Source organism: Cyprinodon variegatus, unplaced genomic scaffold (genome assembly GCF_000732505.1).
Source record: "Cyprinodon variegatus isolate N-32 unplaced genomic scaffold, C_variegatus-1.0 Scaffold37, whole genome shotgun sequence".
Taxonomy (NCBI): Eukaryota; Metazoa; Chordata; class Actinopteri; order Cyprinodontiformes; family Cyprinodontidae; genus Cyprinodon; species Cyprinodon variegatus.
The window spans coordinates 3,127-22,032 of record NW_015150490.1 but is presented as its reverse complement, the minus strand read 5'-3'; the positions used below and the strand labels follow the sequence as shown (position 1 = coordinate 22,032).

At 38.6% G+C, this 18,906-nt stretch overlaps 1 protein-coding gene across 1 annotated transcript; it reads right to left on the bottom strand.

Annotated features, from left to right (window-relative positions):
* Nucleotides 1-616: 616 nt before the first annotated feature.
* LOC107081108 (melanoma inhibitory activity protein 3-like) lies at nt 617-17,802 on the bottom strand. Its single transcript, XM_015369323.1, has 28 exons — nt 17,646-17,802; nt 16,084-16,217; nt 15,897-15,983; nt 13,696-15,772; nt 13,195-13,521; nt 12,838-12,968; nt 9,508-9,639; nt 9,290-9,311; nt 9,111-9,199; nt 8,950-9,027; nt 8,665-8,775; nt 8,474-8,545; nt 8,282-8,386; nt 8,086-8,208; nt 7,917-8,004; nt 7,742-7,797; nt 7,560-7,650; nt 7,312-7,450; nt 6,580-6,742; nt 6,462-6,497; nt 5,661-5,728; nt 5,224-5,309; nt 4,880-4,993; nt 3,313-3,375; nt 3,194-3,240; nt 3,013-3,081; nt 2,260-2,641; nt 617-1,730 (listed from the first exon to the last, which is right to left on the bottom strand). Exons 1-28 carry the CDS (start codon nt 17,764-17,766, stop codon nt 1,453-1,455), a joined length of 5,289 nt encoding a protein of 1,762 aa, XP_015224809.1. The 5' UTR covers nt 17,767-17,802; the 3' UTR covers nt 617-1,452.
* Between the last annotated feature and the right edge of the window lie 1,104 nt (nt 17,803-18,906).

The following is an 18,906-nucleotide window of genomic DNA, read 5'->3' as shown; positions in this document are numbered from 1 at the left end:
GTATTTCCCCCACAGACCACCAGGGCGGCCGAGAATACCTTTGTTCAACCTGAAATGACTCATTTAATCATCCAAAACGTTATGGAACACATTAACTGAAAAATGTTGCATAGTGTGCCTTTAAGTACAGTAAAAAAGTATTTGTAGTTTATTACTTGACACCTCTGAGTTTTAATAAGTGTCACAATCATTCTCTTTGTGTAGGACTGACCACAGGTTCTTAGCAGGATTAAAATCTCTAAATTTCAGAGGCGTTTATTTCCTTGGATTTGAAAGCTGCTCTTGGTCGATGAGTTGAAACCATTACCTACTCATGGCGCCGTCTTTTCTTAAAGGAATGAAAATTATAAGGTGGTGGCTTGGTCCTCTGCACTCAAATTTTCAGTTTTAACAGTGGATTCTCTGCTAGTTTTATGTACCAAACCAGCTTCCAATGGTCTCAGCTTCACTATAATTTATAAACAAACTCACACCTTCCTCCTGCCAGTTTGAGCTCTGTACCGGTGGCAGTCGCCCTTGGCTAAATGCTTTACTCCAACCTTCTTTGCACTTAACTTTCTTGAACACACTGACACTTTCTACATTTTTCTTTTACATTTCTCCTTGAGGTTATTTATTCAATAAATGGGTATAATCTTTGCCCTTAGGCGCTCATGTTAACCGGTCGCTTTAGCTGCAGGTCTTAAAATTGACATTTTATCTAAAGTCAGTGCAGGACACTTTTTTATCTGAATGCAGTGAAGATTACAGAGGTAAGAACTACAGTAAAGACGTACAAGAAGAAAATATGCATGTTTATTTAAAACAAAGTATCTAGATTTACTGTCCTCAAAAACAAGATTTAACCTGGGTGAGAAAATAAGCAGTTTAGTTGGAATGAGGCGGATTAACTCATTGTGGGTAGGTTTCTGAGGTCTAAATGAACTGCATTATTTTTCTTCTTCAAAACTCATAAAAAGCAGATACTTTGTTGATTAATAACACTGAGATTTCCCATTCTTTATTTTTTAAAAGTTTAAGCCAACATAGTAAAATAAGTTACACATCTGGCCATTGATTTATACATTTCCTTTCTATGGTTTGTAATGAACCAAGGGGGTTTCCTGAAATGTTAAAAATAAAACTTCTCATCTCTCACCTTTTTTTAATAATTTCCACAGGAAACAACATCTAAAAATGTGCCCCTCTAAATCATATTTGTTTAAAAGATTAACACAACTGGTATTGCACAATAACCTGTAAAAAAAAAAAGAAAAAAAAAAGTTCTTAACTCATGAATTTTAGAGACAATTTCTGATTTCTTTAAGACCTTATATTTTAATTAAACATCCTTGTATTTTGTTAGACAGAAACGTGACAATCATAATGACCCTTGTCTGGACTTGATTTGTGTCGCTATTCTGTTGCGTTGGGAGTGAAGCTTCTTTTCTGCAGGAGGAGGTGATGTTAAGGCTAGACCATCCCTGGTCTGACTGAATCCTGAGGAGCATCCTGCTTCGTGTGCAGGTCCTGACTGGGGCCACTCTGAGGACCCATTGAGTTCTGGGGGTCACTGGGTGCACCCTGACTGTATCCGTCACCTGGATGTGCAGTATGGACCCCAGGATGCGGGACTCCAGGTGGTGGAACACCAGGAGGCAGGTCCATAGGTGGCCTCATGTGCTCTCTTGGTCCTGGAAAACGCATGTCAGGTGGGAGAGGTGGTCTGGGTCCCAAAGGTCCACGGAGACCTAAGTAGAGTTAATATGGGGGGAAGACATAGTGTGAAACACAGCTGAGAAATTAGAGGAACGAATATCTGAATAAAAATAACTACTTCTTCAAACTTCTGAAACAGAATCCTTGCCTATTGGAGTTTTATCACATTCCGAAAAAAAAATTCCCTTTTAAAAGTACTTTAACTCTTTATCAGTTATATTTATACAGTTCTACAAATAAAAGCTTAAAAGAAAGTTGGATGCTCATTTCTATCAAAGGATGTTTCAAAATATTTACTGGAAGACATCTAGAGGAGTTTTACTCCTTGTCAGCCTAGTTAGACTTGATGGATGGAGTCTGAACATCCATTTCCAAGTCATTCCAACGGTTTCTGGTTTCTATTTGAGTCTGGAGTTTGACTGAACCATTTTAAATTGTGACTGAGCTTTTATTTAAACCATCCTAACTCTGGTTGAATTTTTGAAAACTTCAATAAGTTGAACATTTTTCTGCAGGCTATGACAGGTTTTCTCCACCTGTATGTGTTAAAAGCAAACCTACCGAGCGGTGGAGGCATCGGTCCGTAACTATGAGGAGGAGGGGGACGAAAATGTGGCGGTGGGAGTCGGGGATCCGGACCAGGACCCATTCTGGGTTGGAATAAATGTCCGTTGGGAGGTCGAGAGCCAAACTCCCCACCCATGGATCCAGGCAGGGGCATACCAGGGTGTCCGTTGGCAGGAGGAGGAGGGCCATGAAGGGGAGGGCCTGGGGGGTGCGGATAAGGACCCGGACGGGGATGTCCATAAGGTCCAGGTGGGGGGAGGCGGACATTGGGTCCTGGAGGGAGAAGGGGGTCATGTGGTCCCGGGCCTGGTGGAGGTCTTTGAACCATAGAACCCGGTGAGTCTCTGATTGGTGATGCCATGAAGGAACCAGGTCCCTGAAACGACATGAGGGAAAACACCATCTAATATGTGTAGTGAAATATTTCCAGTGGTAATCGAGGGAATAAATGTTAGCCATGCAGTAAAGACACCCACTTCCCCCCCCCAAACAAGCTGTGCAATAAACCATTAATCGCATGAGCCATAACCACAAATGATAAACCTGTATCTTAATTCAGTGCATTTCCTGTCAGTGCTGTGAGTAAAACCACAAAGAAAGGAAAAGAAAATCTTTAAGTGGCCCAAAAGTTGACCAAGTCCTTGATTCTCCTCCCATATCCAGATTCTCTTATAGGTGGGGAGAGAAGGAGGAGTTGGTGTGCTCGCATTCACCTCCACACCAGGACTTCACCATGTTTATACTCACTGGCTCTGGACTCTCTCTGGAGGCCACAGCCTGACTCTCTGTTTTTATCTGTGGGTCTATCACTTCAGTCTGTTTTAGAACAAGGACATTCAACAGGTGAAACTTCCAGAGTCTCCCTACATTTACCAATGAAGGGACAGATGGGATGTAAATACTTCTATCTGAATAATAAATGACTTACTGATCCATCCAGGTTAGCAGGAGAAGAGCTTCTTGGGCCCAACATGTCTGAAAGAAGAGAAATGGTGTTTCATCCCGATTGAAAGCAAAATGAATGACATGAGATTTCGGAGAACTTACCCATCCCTGGGATGGGTTTGTTTTCAGGGTACATGCCATGTGGATCGGATGGAGGTCGAGGACCTGAAGGGAGAACAATGAGAGAATAACGATGATGAGGACTGAGTCCAGTTCAGGTTTCTAACTGAAGAGGTCGTATAACATCAGAAAAGGAAAATAAGGTTAGGAATGTTAGTCTTTTGTTTATGTTCAATTATCATGCCAGCCCACTAGGGGGCTCTGGAGGATAAGCTATCTCTTCTGGTGTTAGGAGGTTGGCTGTATGTTGGTGGTTAAAAGAAAAATAAAGCTCTCCCGAACTCATCCAGAAGTAAAGTTATATTTGGGCTAACAAGGAAAAACATCATTTGAAAAGAAAGTTTCTTGCTCTACTAGACAGTTTCAATATATTTTTGTTTTCATGTTTGGAGTCAGCAGAGCCCACTAAAAAAGTGGGAAATGTTAATGGACAAAAACACTGGGAGACAAGGGTGGAAGGAAAGAGCACAACATGCCGAAGGGTGAATGAATGAGAAAAAGACTGGATGAAGATATAATTGAATGTGAGGGGAAAAATGATCAACTGACAGATGGAAAGAGTAATGGTTGGATGGATTGATAGTAAAGACAATACATAAATCAACAAAAAAAAGCTGCAGTTGAACGAACTGTGTGACAAATTGATAAGACAGCGCTTACAGGATGAGTTTTAGTTCTGTATTAAACTCTCCAATGTTGCTTTATATTCACTGTTAATTGTTTCCTTATTTTAATCTCTCATAAAACAAGCTGCCTTTAACTTTCCTCCATGTCAAGTAAAACGGTTATCTTAGCCTATGAACCATTTTGTGGTCAATAGTAACTTAATTTCAGATGTGATCAGATGAGATTTTACATTGAAAAGAGGCCATATTTAAACACGTTTGCCATTTTTAAAACTTCCAAAACTGTCTTTAAGAGCACTGGGTGATTGCTTTCCATCCTTAACTTGGAATCATCTTGGAATAAATCAGAAATCAGAAAGTGATGAGGGTTTTTAAATCCCTTTTTCTCAGTTTGTGCTCTGCTGACTTGTTGCTACTTTTTTCATGGCATGTCAAATATGTTTGGATGGATAAACAGACTACAAGGAGAAATGAAAAATGTAAAGACAGAAAAATACTTTAAGACATTAGAATAAGGCCTGCAAAAACTAATAATTTTTAAGTTATTAGCATTCTCAAACATACATTTTCCACATGTAGATATAAAGATAATCATCTTATCTAGATACCACTGCTGATGAAACTGAAGTTAAAAAGGTAATAAACACACAATGAAGTCAACTGCAACACAAATATAAAAAAAATAAAAATATGTGTGCATGGTCTGATGGTTTACCAAAATGAAATTAAAAATGGCAGCACCAGGAAAGAGAAGGACAGGATACAAAGCAACTAAAGAGGAAATGAAGCATCAAAGTGAAAGCTGGAAAAGAAAAAAAAAATGTCAGATGTGAAAAGGGAGTAAATTATAGGCAGTTGTTCGGAAGAGATGACGTCCAGCTTTGGTGCGATCAAAGTAGGTGAAGAGATCCACTTGGACTCACCATACGGCTCAATTCTTCGCCCTACTGGGGCAGAAGGAGGGCGCCTCGGACCCTCGATCATTATAGGAGGGGATGGAGCTCCCCCACTCACAGGAGAGGGTCCATATGAATCACCTGTTATGATCATACCATCAGTTTACTAACATAATAAACTAACAAACACAATCCATGCCAGGAGGTAGATACTCCAAGGATTCCTAAACAGCAGTCACTTAGATGAGAAAAGAAAACTGAAATACTCCACTCATTTAGGCAAGCCTAAAGGGAACAGGATTCTGTTGTTTGATGCTGTGGAATCAATGTGCTCTGGAAAGCAAAAAATAAAAAAGGTTGTGTGTTTTTACCTTGACGTGGAGCAGCAGGCTGACCAGAGTTGGGCCTGAACAGAGGAGCACGCCGGTCATTCAGCTGGGACGCAAGTATGGACAATCTGTTTGAATTAAATCACAAACTATTAACTGAAGGTCAGGTTAAGAGTATTTATATATTTTTTATACCATGGCCTTGGTAAATGTTTGATTCAGATTGGCTGCAGGGTGCCATTAAAAAGCAACATGAGACATCTATAAAAAATCCCAATCAAATGGCGACAATAATCTATGTGAAATCCATTCTTTTCTGTTAATGGACACCGCATAAAGCACTATCCCTTACATAACTTCTCATAGTATTTATTGCATGATCACTTTTCTTTCCAGCTTTCTGCCAAAAAACTTTCACAGGTCAAAAAAGTTGAAATTTAGATGATTCTGTATCATTCAGTCATTGATTCAACACTCACTTTTCACGCAGCCGTGAGGACTCCACCTTTTCTTGACTTAGAGCTCGCTCAGCATTACGGGCATTCACCTGAGGATAATGGTGCGGATCATCATCACGCATTGCTTTTCATAAAGAAACGTTTAAAAAAAAATAATTTGCCACTTTTCACCAACATTATTGTGAAAAACCTGAGGGTTTGTTACGTGATAACCTAAAGAAAATTTGGGTAATTCATGGTTTTAAATTTTTTTTTATAGAAATATCTAGAAGGTGTGGAGAACATCTTTATTAAGCCTCCCTGTTTAATTACCATTAGAACCACACTTTTCTAAAAAGGAGGGTTTCAGGACTTTCGGAGTATCTCTACTAACTGAGTGAACACTTTACACCCTTCTTGTAAAATAGATTAACCTCAGATTGGATCAAAGGGTACCTGAAAAGGAGTTTTCGAATCTTGGCAAATATTTTTAAAAGGGTATTAAGTTTGAGTTTTGTCTAGGCCATTCATTTTAACAAATGAATATGCTTTCAATTAAATTATTTCATTGGGGCAGTTTCCACAAAACTGTTTCCAGCAGTTAACTGGTTCTACAGCTTTCTTATTTGTGTTTCCATTCAGAAAAACTCTGTACATTAACACCAGATTAGTGGAGGGTATGGCTAACTGTCTAGTGAACTCATTCTCTGACCTGTGATCTTGATCTTTGCACTTAAAATCTCAACTAGTTTGAGGTGTAATTTGACAACATGTAGAGAGGTCTGAAAACATTTCTAGTGTTTAATATATAGCAAACCAGTAAATAAACTCTCTGAAGCTTACCCAGTTGGAGTGAGTTTTGTTTTCTTGCTCTTTTATCTAAAAATGATCAAACAAAACAAAAAAGTTAAATGTGAATTTTCCCTTCTGTGCAATAAATTAAAGCTATTAACAAACCTACCTGCTCTTTATAAACTTCCTCCGTCTTCTTCATCTGCTCCTCCATTTCATTAATGCGTTGTCTTAAAAGTTTAACCTGCTCCTCAGCTTCCACAGCTTTACCTCCCACCTCAGTCAGCAGACTTTCTTTGCTGCGTCGCTCCAGCTCCTCCTTTGTTAATCTCCTGTGAAGCAACACATTTAGAACATCAACAAGAAAAAACTGCTTCAAATCTCATTTGCATTTGAAAACTTTGACACCTTTAAACAGAACGTTTGATTACAACCATATCTCACCAAAAGATATATTCACATTAGGACCGAAACAATTAATCTGATTAATCGATTATTGAAATAATCGTTACCTACTTTAGTAATCCATTAATTGGTAATTGGAGTGTAGGAACACTAAAACGTGCCTTTGGCTGACAGATCAACCCAACCTGAGCAGCAATTGTACCAAAATTTTACCAAAAAATATATTAACATTTTGCATTTACGATAAAGAAAACTTTTCCGTCTGTCAATATGCTATATGCAGCTCTCCACAAGTGGAAAAGCTTCAGTGTCACCTGTTTTAATTTCATAGAAAGTGTTCTTTAAGGAATCTTATGCTCACCGATTATTAATCGAAAAATAATGGACTGATTAATCGATTTGCAAAATAATCAGTTGCAGCCCTAGTTCACATATTTAGGCAACAGGGCTTAATAACAGAACGAAACAAAACACTGGGGTGGGATTTTTCACTTACTGCTGTAAAGCATTTTCCTTCTGCTGATACATTTCAACCATGATTTCATTTTTCTGCTGGAGAATCTTGTACTGGTTTTCAATCTGACTCTTCTCACTTTTGAGGGCTCCAATTGCATGTTCCAGCTCCCGGTGCTTCTCTGTTTGGAAAAAAAAAAATCCTTAAAATATTTAACAGGAAGTAATAATGGATTAAGGGAAAAAGCAGTAAGACAAGATGATCTCTTAAGAAATTATTTTAGGACTGACCTTCAAATTCTTTTCTAGACTTCTCTTCATCTAACAGTTTGGCCATGAAGCGGTCCCGCTCTTCTTCAATAACTGTGAGAGTTGTCTGGACCTTTTAGAAAATGCCAAACAAAAAAATAAATGTGTTAAAGATGCACAAACCAAAACATCTGCCAAATGTGTGTAAAACTCTTGAATCTCACCCTGGATACATCCATCATCTGCTTGATTCTGTTCTTTATGGCTGTTTTCTTATCAGCTGATGATCCTGAAAGAAAGGAGGCAAAGAAGGAATTAACTAAAACATATTCACAGAAAGTTGGCTTAAAAATTTTTTCTTTGCTTGGATGCATATATATATACACATGACGGACTCACCCGGTGCTACTTCGCCATTCGCTAAGACATTGGCTTCACCTTTGTGCAAATCACATGCATCCAAGTCTGCCAGAAGTTCAGAGAGCACCTAACAGAAGAACAGTTTTACTTAGAGTTTGAATACAAGTTATGACAGAGAACATGACAGAGAAATGGTGAGAAGACCAACCTCCACGTTGTGATCTTTTAGCACAACTGAATCCTCCAGTTCTTTATGGGACTTCTGATAAATCTTAATCTTATCATTCAGCTCCTTGTGTTTTTCCTCCCAACTTTTGATATTAGTTTTAAGCTGTGAGGAATAAAAAAGGCAAGAGATTATAGAAACAACTGATGCAAAAACATCCCCCCAAAGGGTTTCTCACCATTTTATTCTCTTCTTTTAATGCTGCAAACTCTTTCTGCAAACATTTGTGTTGAGCATTTCGTGCATCTTCACGAATCTTAGCTTCATCCAAGAGAATAGTTGTCTGTGATGAAACAAAACCACATTTAAAGCTTCAACGTGTGTTTAAAATGAAAATATCTTAGAAAACAAAAAGCACGCAGGACCGTACCTTAGCTAGTGCTTCCTGAATCCTTTTCCGGGTGACTTGCAACTTTTCATTCGCCTTCTCTAATTTTTCTATCTGTTAAATATGAATGAAATGGAAAAAAATAAAAACATTAGAAAGTTTCAATAGCAAAATATTTATTTCATTCTAATTATCCATTTCTTAGGACAAGATGAAAGAGAAAGAAAAGTTACTCTGCTGTCATTCTGGAGAGAGTGAGTTCGCTCTTCTTCTAGTAGATTCACATATTTCTGCTTTTCTTCTGCCATTTGTTCATTAATCTTTTCGGCTTCTCGGACTTTACTCTGCAAAAGGGAAGCAGACAAAGTCATTTTAACTCCTCTAATAATCTCTTCAAGAGTAACTTTCTTTTCAGGTAAAAACTTTAGGAAAGGCAACAGCAAATTTGGTCTCAACGTGAAATTCAAAACTATCAGAGTTCAAATAACGATAGAAAAAATACCAAAAGTTTTCCTTACCTCCAAGGCTTGCATCCTTTTCATTGTTGAACTCACAGTTTCCTTTGACTGTTTCTGGTTTTCTTTAAGTTGCTCAGTCTTGAAATAAATGAAATACATTGTTAAAAGAGTCATTCCAACAAGCTTTTATAATATCTGATGCCATCTATGTTTTAGCTAACCTGCTTTTGAAGTTCGGATATTCTTGCGAGAGCATCACTCTTATCTTTTTTGAGTGTTTGGATTTTCTCCAGAATCTTTTTCTCATCCACTTGTTTTTTCATAAAACATAAAGAACATCATTAGGGAGGTTTTATGCTACAGCTTTGTGTTTGAAAAACATTATAAAGCCTAAACTTACCAAGGTATTTACTCTTCTTCACCTAAAACAAAAACCATGAAGATGAACATCAATGTCATGTTTTGACAAAAAGATTTATCAAGATAAACTGGGAATAAAGGTCCAAGAAAAATCTGTAATCTGGTACGATCTACGTAAAGTTTAAATATGTATATGCCATTGGCATTCTCCAGCTTTAAAGTAAGTAGAAATAGAAGCAGAAATATTCCATCACTTACTGCTAATACGTTCCTCCAGAAGAAGACGGTGAAGGTAATCACTCCAATCAAAGCTGTGACAACAACAGCTTGCCAAGGACAGCCAAACATCGTTTCCCCTGGCTTCCACTCCTCTGGTAGCAAAGAAATCATCTGAACCACAGAAAAAGAAAACGGTATAATTAGGCTAGAAAAAGCATTTTTTTTCGGGGGTCATTAAAAACAAAGCTTTGTGACAACATTACAGAACAAGAGGCTCTGGTCGTTTTATAATTTTATTCCTGACCCTTTCTGCTGAGGGATCTTTTAGACCGTCTTTAACAGCTGAATATTTGAAGCAACTGTATGGTGTTCTATAACGAAATTAGGTTGTAGAACGCAAATAAATATCTGCGAGCTCAGAGTTATTGTGATTTGAACTGGGTTGACAAGCTGTCATATATTGCAAGTTTCAATTGTAAACAATACAAAAATAAGAAAAAGCTTTTTGAAAATAAAATAACAGAAATATAGGTTGAATTTGAGAATAATTCAATAAAAACCATTACTCTTAAAAATACTGGACTGCAAAGAAAATGAAAAGTATTTAAGGATTTAAAAAAAGCATAGTATTAAGTAATGAAATGGCCACAAGTAGCTATGGAATGGAATCAATATTTGGCAAAGAGTGAACCTGAGCTCACAAAAATATACAAACAACTCGACATACATAGCACTGAAAATCTTCAAATGTAGCTCTCAATGTTTAGAGGTAAATTTCAGGTATTATTGTATTTATTAACTAAGTGATAAACTAAGAGAGCTCAGAGGTGAACTTCTCATTCACAAGTCTTACGCCGTTATCAGGCTATGAGGAAACATTAGCATACAGTACAGTAGAAAACAAGCCCTATGATTAACCAGTAACATATCTGAATAATGGTACAGAGTTTCAATGCTTTAAAATGTCCAAATCTGATAAAGATTTTTGAAATTACTAAAAATCAGATCAAGTTTTGGGACATTGTGAATAAAATAAGTTAAACCAATGTGAAAGGGAAAATATAGGTGCATGTTAAGTATTTTGTGCAGACTTGGGTTCAAAATAAAACAATTAAAAAAAAGAAATCCCTCCAAACATATTGTGCACAGAGTAAATTACGTCAAACATCTTGCATCCGGCTCAACTCACTGGTTTATTGTAAAATTAAAAGAAAGCCTTACTTATGCTAAGATATAACTAAAATGGAATGTGAGCAGAGCCAAAATCTCGAAAACTGAGGTCAGGTTCGGTGTGTAAATTCATCCTCAACTTCTGTCATCTGCTCATGAAAACAGAGCAGAGCTATAATCGCCCTCTGGTTGTGATCAGTTCAACACAAACACTTACATGCTGCAGCTCCTTAAGCAGCAACGCGTACATATGATCCGGTTCCGTTACAGGTGGTTTTAACACTGCATCACTCTCCATGGTCATGTAGAAACAAAAAGGGAACTAGCTAAACACTGTTTGACAGATACCGGCTAGCCTGTTAGCCTTTAGCTGTAGCCAAACAATCTGTTAGCTAGCGTAAGGTTTAGCTTAACCTTACAGAGCAGGTACTCGAAAAAAAAATAATTTAGCCTTAAATAAAAATACTTAGGCAGCAACAAAATAGAGATTTGATAGACACAAGATCCGGGAACAACAACCTGCTAACAGTACAAACCAGCTGTCATTCACTATCGCTTTGAAAACACCGACGTTAGCTTAGCTGGAGCCCATATGCCGCTGGGGGTTTGATTAAAACAGATAAAAAGGCTATAATATTCTGAAAGGATAGAGTCTCCAACACGACGGAAAGCTTTCAGAGCTGTGTTCCAAAACAAGGCCCGTCGGTGCTGCTGAGAGAGCCAGCTCAGCATCGGCTGTGTTGAACTTCAGCCTACACAGCAACACGGTGAAGGGGGCGGGGGGTTCGGTGCGGCGTTCAGGGGATACTGGAAATTTAACATCTAGAGTGAAGGTCTTCAAAAGGGTGCCACGGAGGTACTGGATGGGGATGGTGAAAGTTTTGGTTGACTAGACTTTTTTTTTTTTTTTTATATTACCCCCTGCAATTTTTTCTACTATGAAAATGTCTTTAATATACATGAACATTAATTCAACACACTGTAGTAAACAGATGGAAGCAGAAGATGTCTTTGGCTACGTTCACACTGCAGCCTGAAGTGACTCAAGTCCGTTTTTTTTGCCAACATGCGACCTGGATCTGATCTTTTCAGGGCTGACTGAACAACACAGATCCGTGTTTTTCCAATCCATCCCAGGCCACTTGGCTATGTGGTCCTGAATCCGATACGAATCTGATCTTTTCAAATGCGACCTGTGTGTAAATGCCATTAATACCCGACAAAGGCCAGTATTCTGTGTCTTGCTATGCAGAAGCGGCAAGAAAACCAACAACCATGGCAGATGATGATGCGGAGAGTAGTATTTATGTTTAACCATGTGAAAAGATTGAGTTTTTATGGTTGGAAAAGACCACTAGATGCGCGCCGGTACTTCCATCCATGTTTACTTCCGTAAACATAGAGCACACTGGCATGTGACGTCATTGCGTCCTCTACTGCAAATACAGGACACTTGCTTTCTATGACTGCAGTTCACATAGGAGATCACATACAAGTCGCATATATTTGGAAATATGAACGGCAACGCAAAAAAAGAAAAAAAAAAATTTGGATTTCACAAAAAAATCGGAATTGAGCATCAAGCCCTCCAGTGTGAACGTAGCCTTTCAGTCATCAATGCACACATTCAGCGACACATAGCAGCTCTTTCAAGCTGGGCACCGTTTCATTCACAACACCTGTCCCATCAACGAGGAATCAGAATCAGAAATACTTTAATAATCGCAGGGCGAAATTATTTCATTATATTACTCCGTCTGTAATAGAGTGACTATAGGACCAGTTTGATATAACACAATTTCATACAATATATAATTATTTATATAATTAGGGGGTCCCTGCTCCATCTTGCCATCAGTTTGGGGGTCCTTAGCCTGGAAAATGTTGAAGACCCCTGCTCTAGACTACAAAACATGGTCTGTAAAAACTACAATATTGTATTCACGGTGATTAAAAAAAAGTTTTTACATTTTCTTTTAAACAAATGTGAAATGTGTGCGATTTTAAAACAAATGTGAAATCTAATACAAAAAATTGTAAATAACGCAGGCACATATACAACTGCATTCATTTCCTTAAATTTCTTAAATTATGAATTATGATAAAAATATATGGGATTGTGAGCTTAAAATATTAATAATCAAAGTACAACCTATTTGGATTAGTTTTAATGCAAAGAAACAGATGGCACAGACTTACCACAGTGGTCCACTCCAGAGTTTTATTCTGAATGACTGAAAAGATGCAGCTCATGTAAACAGTTCCAGTTGCAAACAGTCCCAGTTCTTCCTGAGGTGTTTCAGTCACAATCTCCATAGAGTCGATGGATCCTTGGAGCAAAAAAGGTAAACATTTAGTTAAATCAGGGTGTCTTCTTTACTTACTGATTAACTTGGTCAGCACAAAAAAAATTGCTATTTGTTAAAGAACTGCAAAGCTCTAATAAAAAAAAAAATACAATTAGCTGTGCTGTATATTAAAAAATGACTTTGAAGAACAATAGAAAATATGTATTATGTTTGTCAGATAGAGTATTGTAAAAAGATTTCAACTAACCTGGAGGATAATGATCAACTTCTGCTTTAACGTCCACATCCAACTGATTTCCTGGGTTGGGCTGACTGATCTTTTCCTCTTCCTCCATTAGAGGTAGATCCGGCTGATCAACTTGGTTTTCATCAAAGTGTTCAGCATCCTCCTCTTTAGTCATATTTAGTTCAGCAGGCACATCATTCACAACTATCCGGTCGTCAGTAATCCCAGACGGCTCGTCTTGCTGATCCTCTGATACAGAAGGATTGTGCTCATCAGTTTCTGGCATGTTGTTAGATTGTCCTTCAGCAGCAGGGGGCATCTCTTCTGGAACATTTAGGTTAGGTTGGTCTGTAAAGCACAAATAGAAAAACACTCATCAAATGCAGGAAATCTTTTAGATATGTATCAGCTAGTACAATGACATTAGTGCGAAAACTGTCCAGCTTGGTTTAATCTTTTATCTCATTTAGTTCTGTGATAAATGGAAAAAGACATTGCTGAAGATCAAAACATCAAACCTACCAGGTGGGCTGTCCAGGGGGGATTCTGGCGTTGCTAAAGGAGCACTGTCCCTGGCTGTTGAATATTTTTGGCGTAGGCTGAATGCAAGTTCCTGAAAGTCATCAAGCAATTCAGTTTCCTCGTCCAAATTGTCCACATGTTGCTCCTCATCTTGTTTTTTTTCTCGGCTATCCAGCATCTTCTCAATCTCGTCCAGGATAGTGTTCTCGGATGCCTCCAAGATGTTCTCCAGTGCGCTTTCAATGTCGTGTGTGGTGCCTGTGTGGGACATGCGAGTAGCCTGCAACTCAGTGTCCAGGTCGGAGAACATGGCCTCCAGTTTGAAAAGGTTTTTGAGGCCCAGGAGCCTCAGGACACGCTCTATTTTCTCCTCTGTAAAGTGCTCCCTAAGCAGAGACAGCGTCATTATTTTGTCGCTGTATTCTGGCTCTGCAGCTGATTCTGTCATTTCCTTCTCAGTGTTTTCAGGCATATCACCTTCCAACTGTGTGGATAAAAGTGCATTTTCATCCTCGAGTAACTCCTCCTTTTCTCTGTTAATCTCTTCTTCGGTCCTTGCATCGTTTTCCTCTCCTTCCACCTCTGTAGGCGGTTTCTCATATATTATTTCTTCTTCCTCAAATATTGTCTGACTTTTATCGCTCTCAACATCTGTCACCAAGTTGTCATTTATCTGATCTGGTTCCTGATCGTTTAATAAAAGTTTGTCAACTTTGACCTCCGAGTCATTAGACGGCTTTAGGTCAGATGATTTTTCTGGGTCTTCTTCACTTTTGGTTGCACCCAATTCCTGCTCAGACAAAGTTTTGTTTTCTTCCGACAAACCGTCTAAAATTTCATCTTCCACAGCAGTATCGTGCATGTCATCCTCTGTTTTACTAACATCTGGATCCTCTGTTACATCCTCTCCTTCCTCATGTTGAGGTGTTCCATCATCTGAATGGTCATCAGTTTTAACCAGATCCTCTTTCACTCCTGGATCTTCTGACAGATTGCTCTCCTTTGTTTCATGGTGTACCAGCTCATCAGTTGATTTTAATGTTTCATCCCTGTTTTCCATTTCATCCTTTTGTCTGCCCTCTTCTTCAACCGCGCCCTCTCCGTCCAGAAAAACCTTCTCAGGGTCATCTCTTGTTTTATTCATTTCTTGATCAGAGTTTGAGCGATGAGGTTCTAGAGGAGGGGGTTCTATGTTCTCTGGAGGTTTTTGAGCTTCTGGTAAAAGTGGTTCCATCTCAGTTTCCTCAAGTTCTTCAGCAGCTTCTTCAGTGTCGTCCTCATCTTCGTCATCTGAACTCACATCCTCTCCTGTGGTTTCTCCTCCAGTGACAACAGAGAACACTGCATCTCCAAATGAAGTCCATAAGTTCTTCTCCTCTGTCATGTTTGGTTCATCTTCCTGTTCTTGTGGAGGTTCCTCCTGCTTTTGCAAAGAATCCCGTACCAGAGTGTCTGTGGGTTCCTCCGAGAAAGAAAGCAGAGGAATATCCTCTTTACTTTCTTCTTGGTGAACTTCCACATCCTCGCTGTCCTCCTCTTCATATGGAGTGACTTTTGTGGTGATCTCTTCCTCTGTGACAATAGCATCAAAGGTCGTTCCAAGGGTGGGTTTTAATTCTGGGATCTGTACTCCTTCAGTGACAGTCACTGGAGCAGACTCCAGCTCCAATGTAGTTGGTCCATCTTTGGTTTCACTACTTTCTGGCACATCTTGAACAAGAGACTCTGTTACATTCTGTTGCTCAACTTTGTCACCCTCCTTTACAGGCACAGTGTCTGTATTAGACCCTTCATCTTTCAATGAAGATTCTGTTGATGTGTTTATTTCAAGTTCAGGCAAAGAGGCACTTTGGTCATCAGGAACTTTGTGAAGCTCCGCTGAGTTTCCATCGTGTTCTGTTTGTGTTTTACTCCCAGTCACCTCCTCTACTGTTAGCTCTGTCTCCTTCTCATACCTCTCTGTGTCTGTTTCATTCCCATCTCTATCGGACTCCTTGACAGACAGGCCTAAAAGCAAGTCTATGTCGTAAGAGTCAAACTTGTCGAATCCAGTGTCAAAACAGACAAAATCTGTATCCTGAGACAAACAAATACAAATTACATCAATGGTAACAGGGGTTTCATTTATAAAATATATAATGGGTTTATTTTTATTTATTTTTTTATCCAACAAATCAACAGTTGATAGTATTTTCTCAAACCTCTGCTTTAACTTCAAGTTCTTTATCAGTATAAAGGTGGTTTACTGCAAGAAGGTCCTTTGGGAAATATCCAAAGTTGCTTCCAACCTTTCAGGAAGAAACAGTGTTGTGTATTAGAGTAATCAATCAAACGAAATAAAAAAAAAAAAAAAGGAAAACATCTACAAAAGAAAAACAGTATACTTACACTTCCTGCCCATAGGTCAGCCCTTCTTCCTGACAGCTTATAGTATACATATATAGTTTCAGATTTCTTGAATGAAAGGAACCGACAATCAGGTCCTGAGAAATCTCTCACAGCTTTCCCCCTACAAAGAAGCACTGGAAAAGAAACAAAAATTATATTATAAGGGTGCATCTTTATTTCATATAAAGGTGATTCAGACTGTTGTTTGATATATAAAGGACTTTGAACAACAATGTGCCAGGTTAAGTTCCACTGCAAGGATGGGTCTGTGTTTGGTGGCTCTAAAGCCGGGCATAAATTGTACGATTTTTTTTTGGCCTTTTTGGGCAGATTCTCCAGTCGTGCGAGAATTTTTTTGATTATGCACCGTGTAGTGTACAGGGGGTAACGAGGGGGGGTATCAGCCTCTTATTACATGTCCCGATCAGGAATCATAAGGTCAGGAGAAAATTTGTAAATTAGTTGGCCTTCATAAGATCGCATCCGAGTTTCGGGCCACACCGTGTGAGAACCCGGATGGTGACCTGTTAACTTTTAAACACTGCAGTTTCGTCTCACAGTTTGAGCTGTAGCTGCATGCAATGATTGAAAATATCGCATGGCGTATTGAACCGACTCCAGTTGCCTTCCAGGCATTTTGGAGCACATTTTTTTACCGACTTAGCTTCACAAATATCTCTAGGCTGCAGTTATTTAGGTTAATTCTGCATAGCTTCAAACAACACTTTTTCCTTCCACTACACTTTCCGGTAATAAGCTTAAATATGACACTAAGAGCAGCCAGTGACCTTTTTTGACTTACCCTTGGGTGGACTCAAGGGTGTCAACGGTGATAGAAAAACTGTCAGGTGTTTTTTTTAGGTTGCCCCACACCTAACCTATATAAATAAATGATTAACAGCTTTCTGTTGTTAGCTGCCTAGGAGATCATGCAAAAATATGCAGGGGTTTGGTACTTCAAGATTAGTAGGCAACAACATGTATTAATAAAATTGTTTGAAAAGCCAATTATAAAGCTAATATTGGTTTGTTTATAAGTTGTATATCTTCCAAATAAGAGAAATAAACACTTGTAATATATTCCACCGTATCGTGAACCCGTTAAATTGAACAATTTTAATTTAATGCTAAATAAGCCCTCCAATATCAAGTTAGCAGTGAAGCTAATGCTGCTAAACAACATAGCTAACACGGTTTGCTGTTAAAACGGCTGTTTCGTCGCATTAGCTTCTTTGGCCGGCCGGCGGCTAATTTTCTTGCTAGCATTAGCTTGACAGGCCGGGGCTTCCAATGAGAGTCAACACAGGCTGAGTCTGGACAAACTGTCCTCGTTTAAGCTGTTTTTTTTTTTCTCAGCACTTAGTTCGCTTTTCATCGTTCATCCCACAGCTAAACGGATAACGGCAGGAGGCAGCCAAGGTCGCAAAAATCGACCGGGCAACAAGTGAAGAGATAAGGCGCAGTTTATGGCTAACTGTCGTATCTGGATGAAGGAGGGAAGACGGGACCGCATCCCCTGGATTTCTCCCGTTCAGCGTGGCTCACCAACACTGCAAACTTACTGCTGCACTCCTCGTCGGCGCATCTTTTAAAGTCGGAGAACCTCTTCTCCAAGGCTGCGGTTGAAATAAAGTTAAATAAAAGTAGTAAAAAGCCCTTTGTATAAAATAGTTTTGCTGCCATGCTGGCAGTTTTGTTTTCTTGGCGTCTCGACTCCTCCGCTCACTGTGGAGCGTAAAGCTCTGGGCAACAGGAGCCGACACGTCAGCAGTTCAGATCCGGCTGGGTGTAGGCGAGGGTGGGCTTTCCCAGGATCTAAGGATGGATGTGGCTCCAGCATAAATTACTCCAGGAAAACATTGTGGTTGGAAGGGGGACAACATCGGAAATATGCAGATTACTTAGCAGGTTTTTAAACAGGTCCTACTGCATTTTGTTTACCAGGTGATGCATTTCTTGGATCCTCAACAATATTTCCTTTTTAAATTATCTTAATCAAGTATGGAAGAGGATTAGGGCCACTGAGAAAAAAAACTGATTTTAAAAATTTATTTCAGATTAATATGGGAATAAATCTCACTTTAATCTCAGCATTCTGACTTTTTTTTCTCAGAATTCTGACTTTAAACTCAATAATTTGAATTTAATCTCAGAATTCTGACCTTTTTCTCAGAATTCTGACTTTAATCTCAGAATTCTGACTTTAATCTCAGAATTCTGACTTTTTTTGTAAGATTTCTGACTTTAATCCCAGAATCCTCACTTTAATCTCAGAATCCTCACTTTTTTCTCAGAATTCTGACTTTAATCTCAGAATTATGACCTTTTTCTCAGAATTCTTTCTTTATTCTCATTTTAATTTCAGAATCCTCACTTTTTTCTCAGAATCCTGACTTTAATCTCAGAATTCTGACTTTTTTTCTCAGGATTCTCACTTTAATCTCAGAATTCTGACTTCAATCTTCGAATTCTTACTTCAATCTCCGAATTCTGACTTTTTTCTCGGAATTCTGACTTTTTTTCCGTCAGATTTCTGACTTTAATCTCAGAATTCTTACTTTTTTTCTCAGAACTATGACTTTAATCTCGTAATTCTGACTTCAATCTCAGAATTCTGACTTTTTTTCTCCGAATTATGACCTTTTTCTCAGAATTCTTACTTTAATCTCAGAATTCTGACTTTTTTCTCAGTATTATGACCCTTTTCTCAGAATTCTGACTTTTTTCTCAGAATTCTTACTTTAATCTCAGAATTCTGACTTTTTTCTCGGTATTATGACCCTTTTCTCAGAATTCTGACTTTTTTCCTCAGAATTCTTACTT

Excerpts from the sequence above, each read along its gene's own strand:
- LOC107081108 (XM_015369323.1), bottom strand. The coding sequence starts at position 17,766 with ATGGCAGCAAAACTATTTTATACAAAGGGCTTTTTACTACTTTTATTT. Across the intron at positions 8,005-8,085 it reads TAAAAGATCACAACGTGGAG|GTGCTCTCTGAACTTCTGGC; the intron begins GTTGGTCTTCTC and ends TTCTTCTGTTAG. Across the intron at positions 6,498-6,579 it reads AGGAAGTTTATAAAGAGCAG|ATAAAAGAGCAAGAAAACAA; the intron begins GTAGGTTTGTTA and ends GATCATTTTTAG.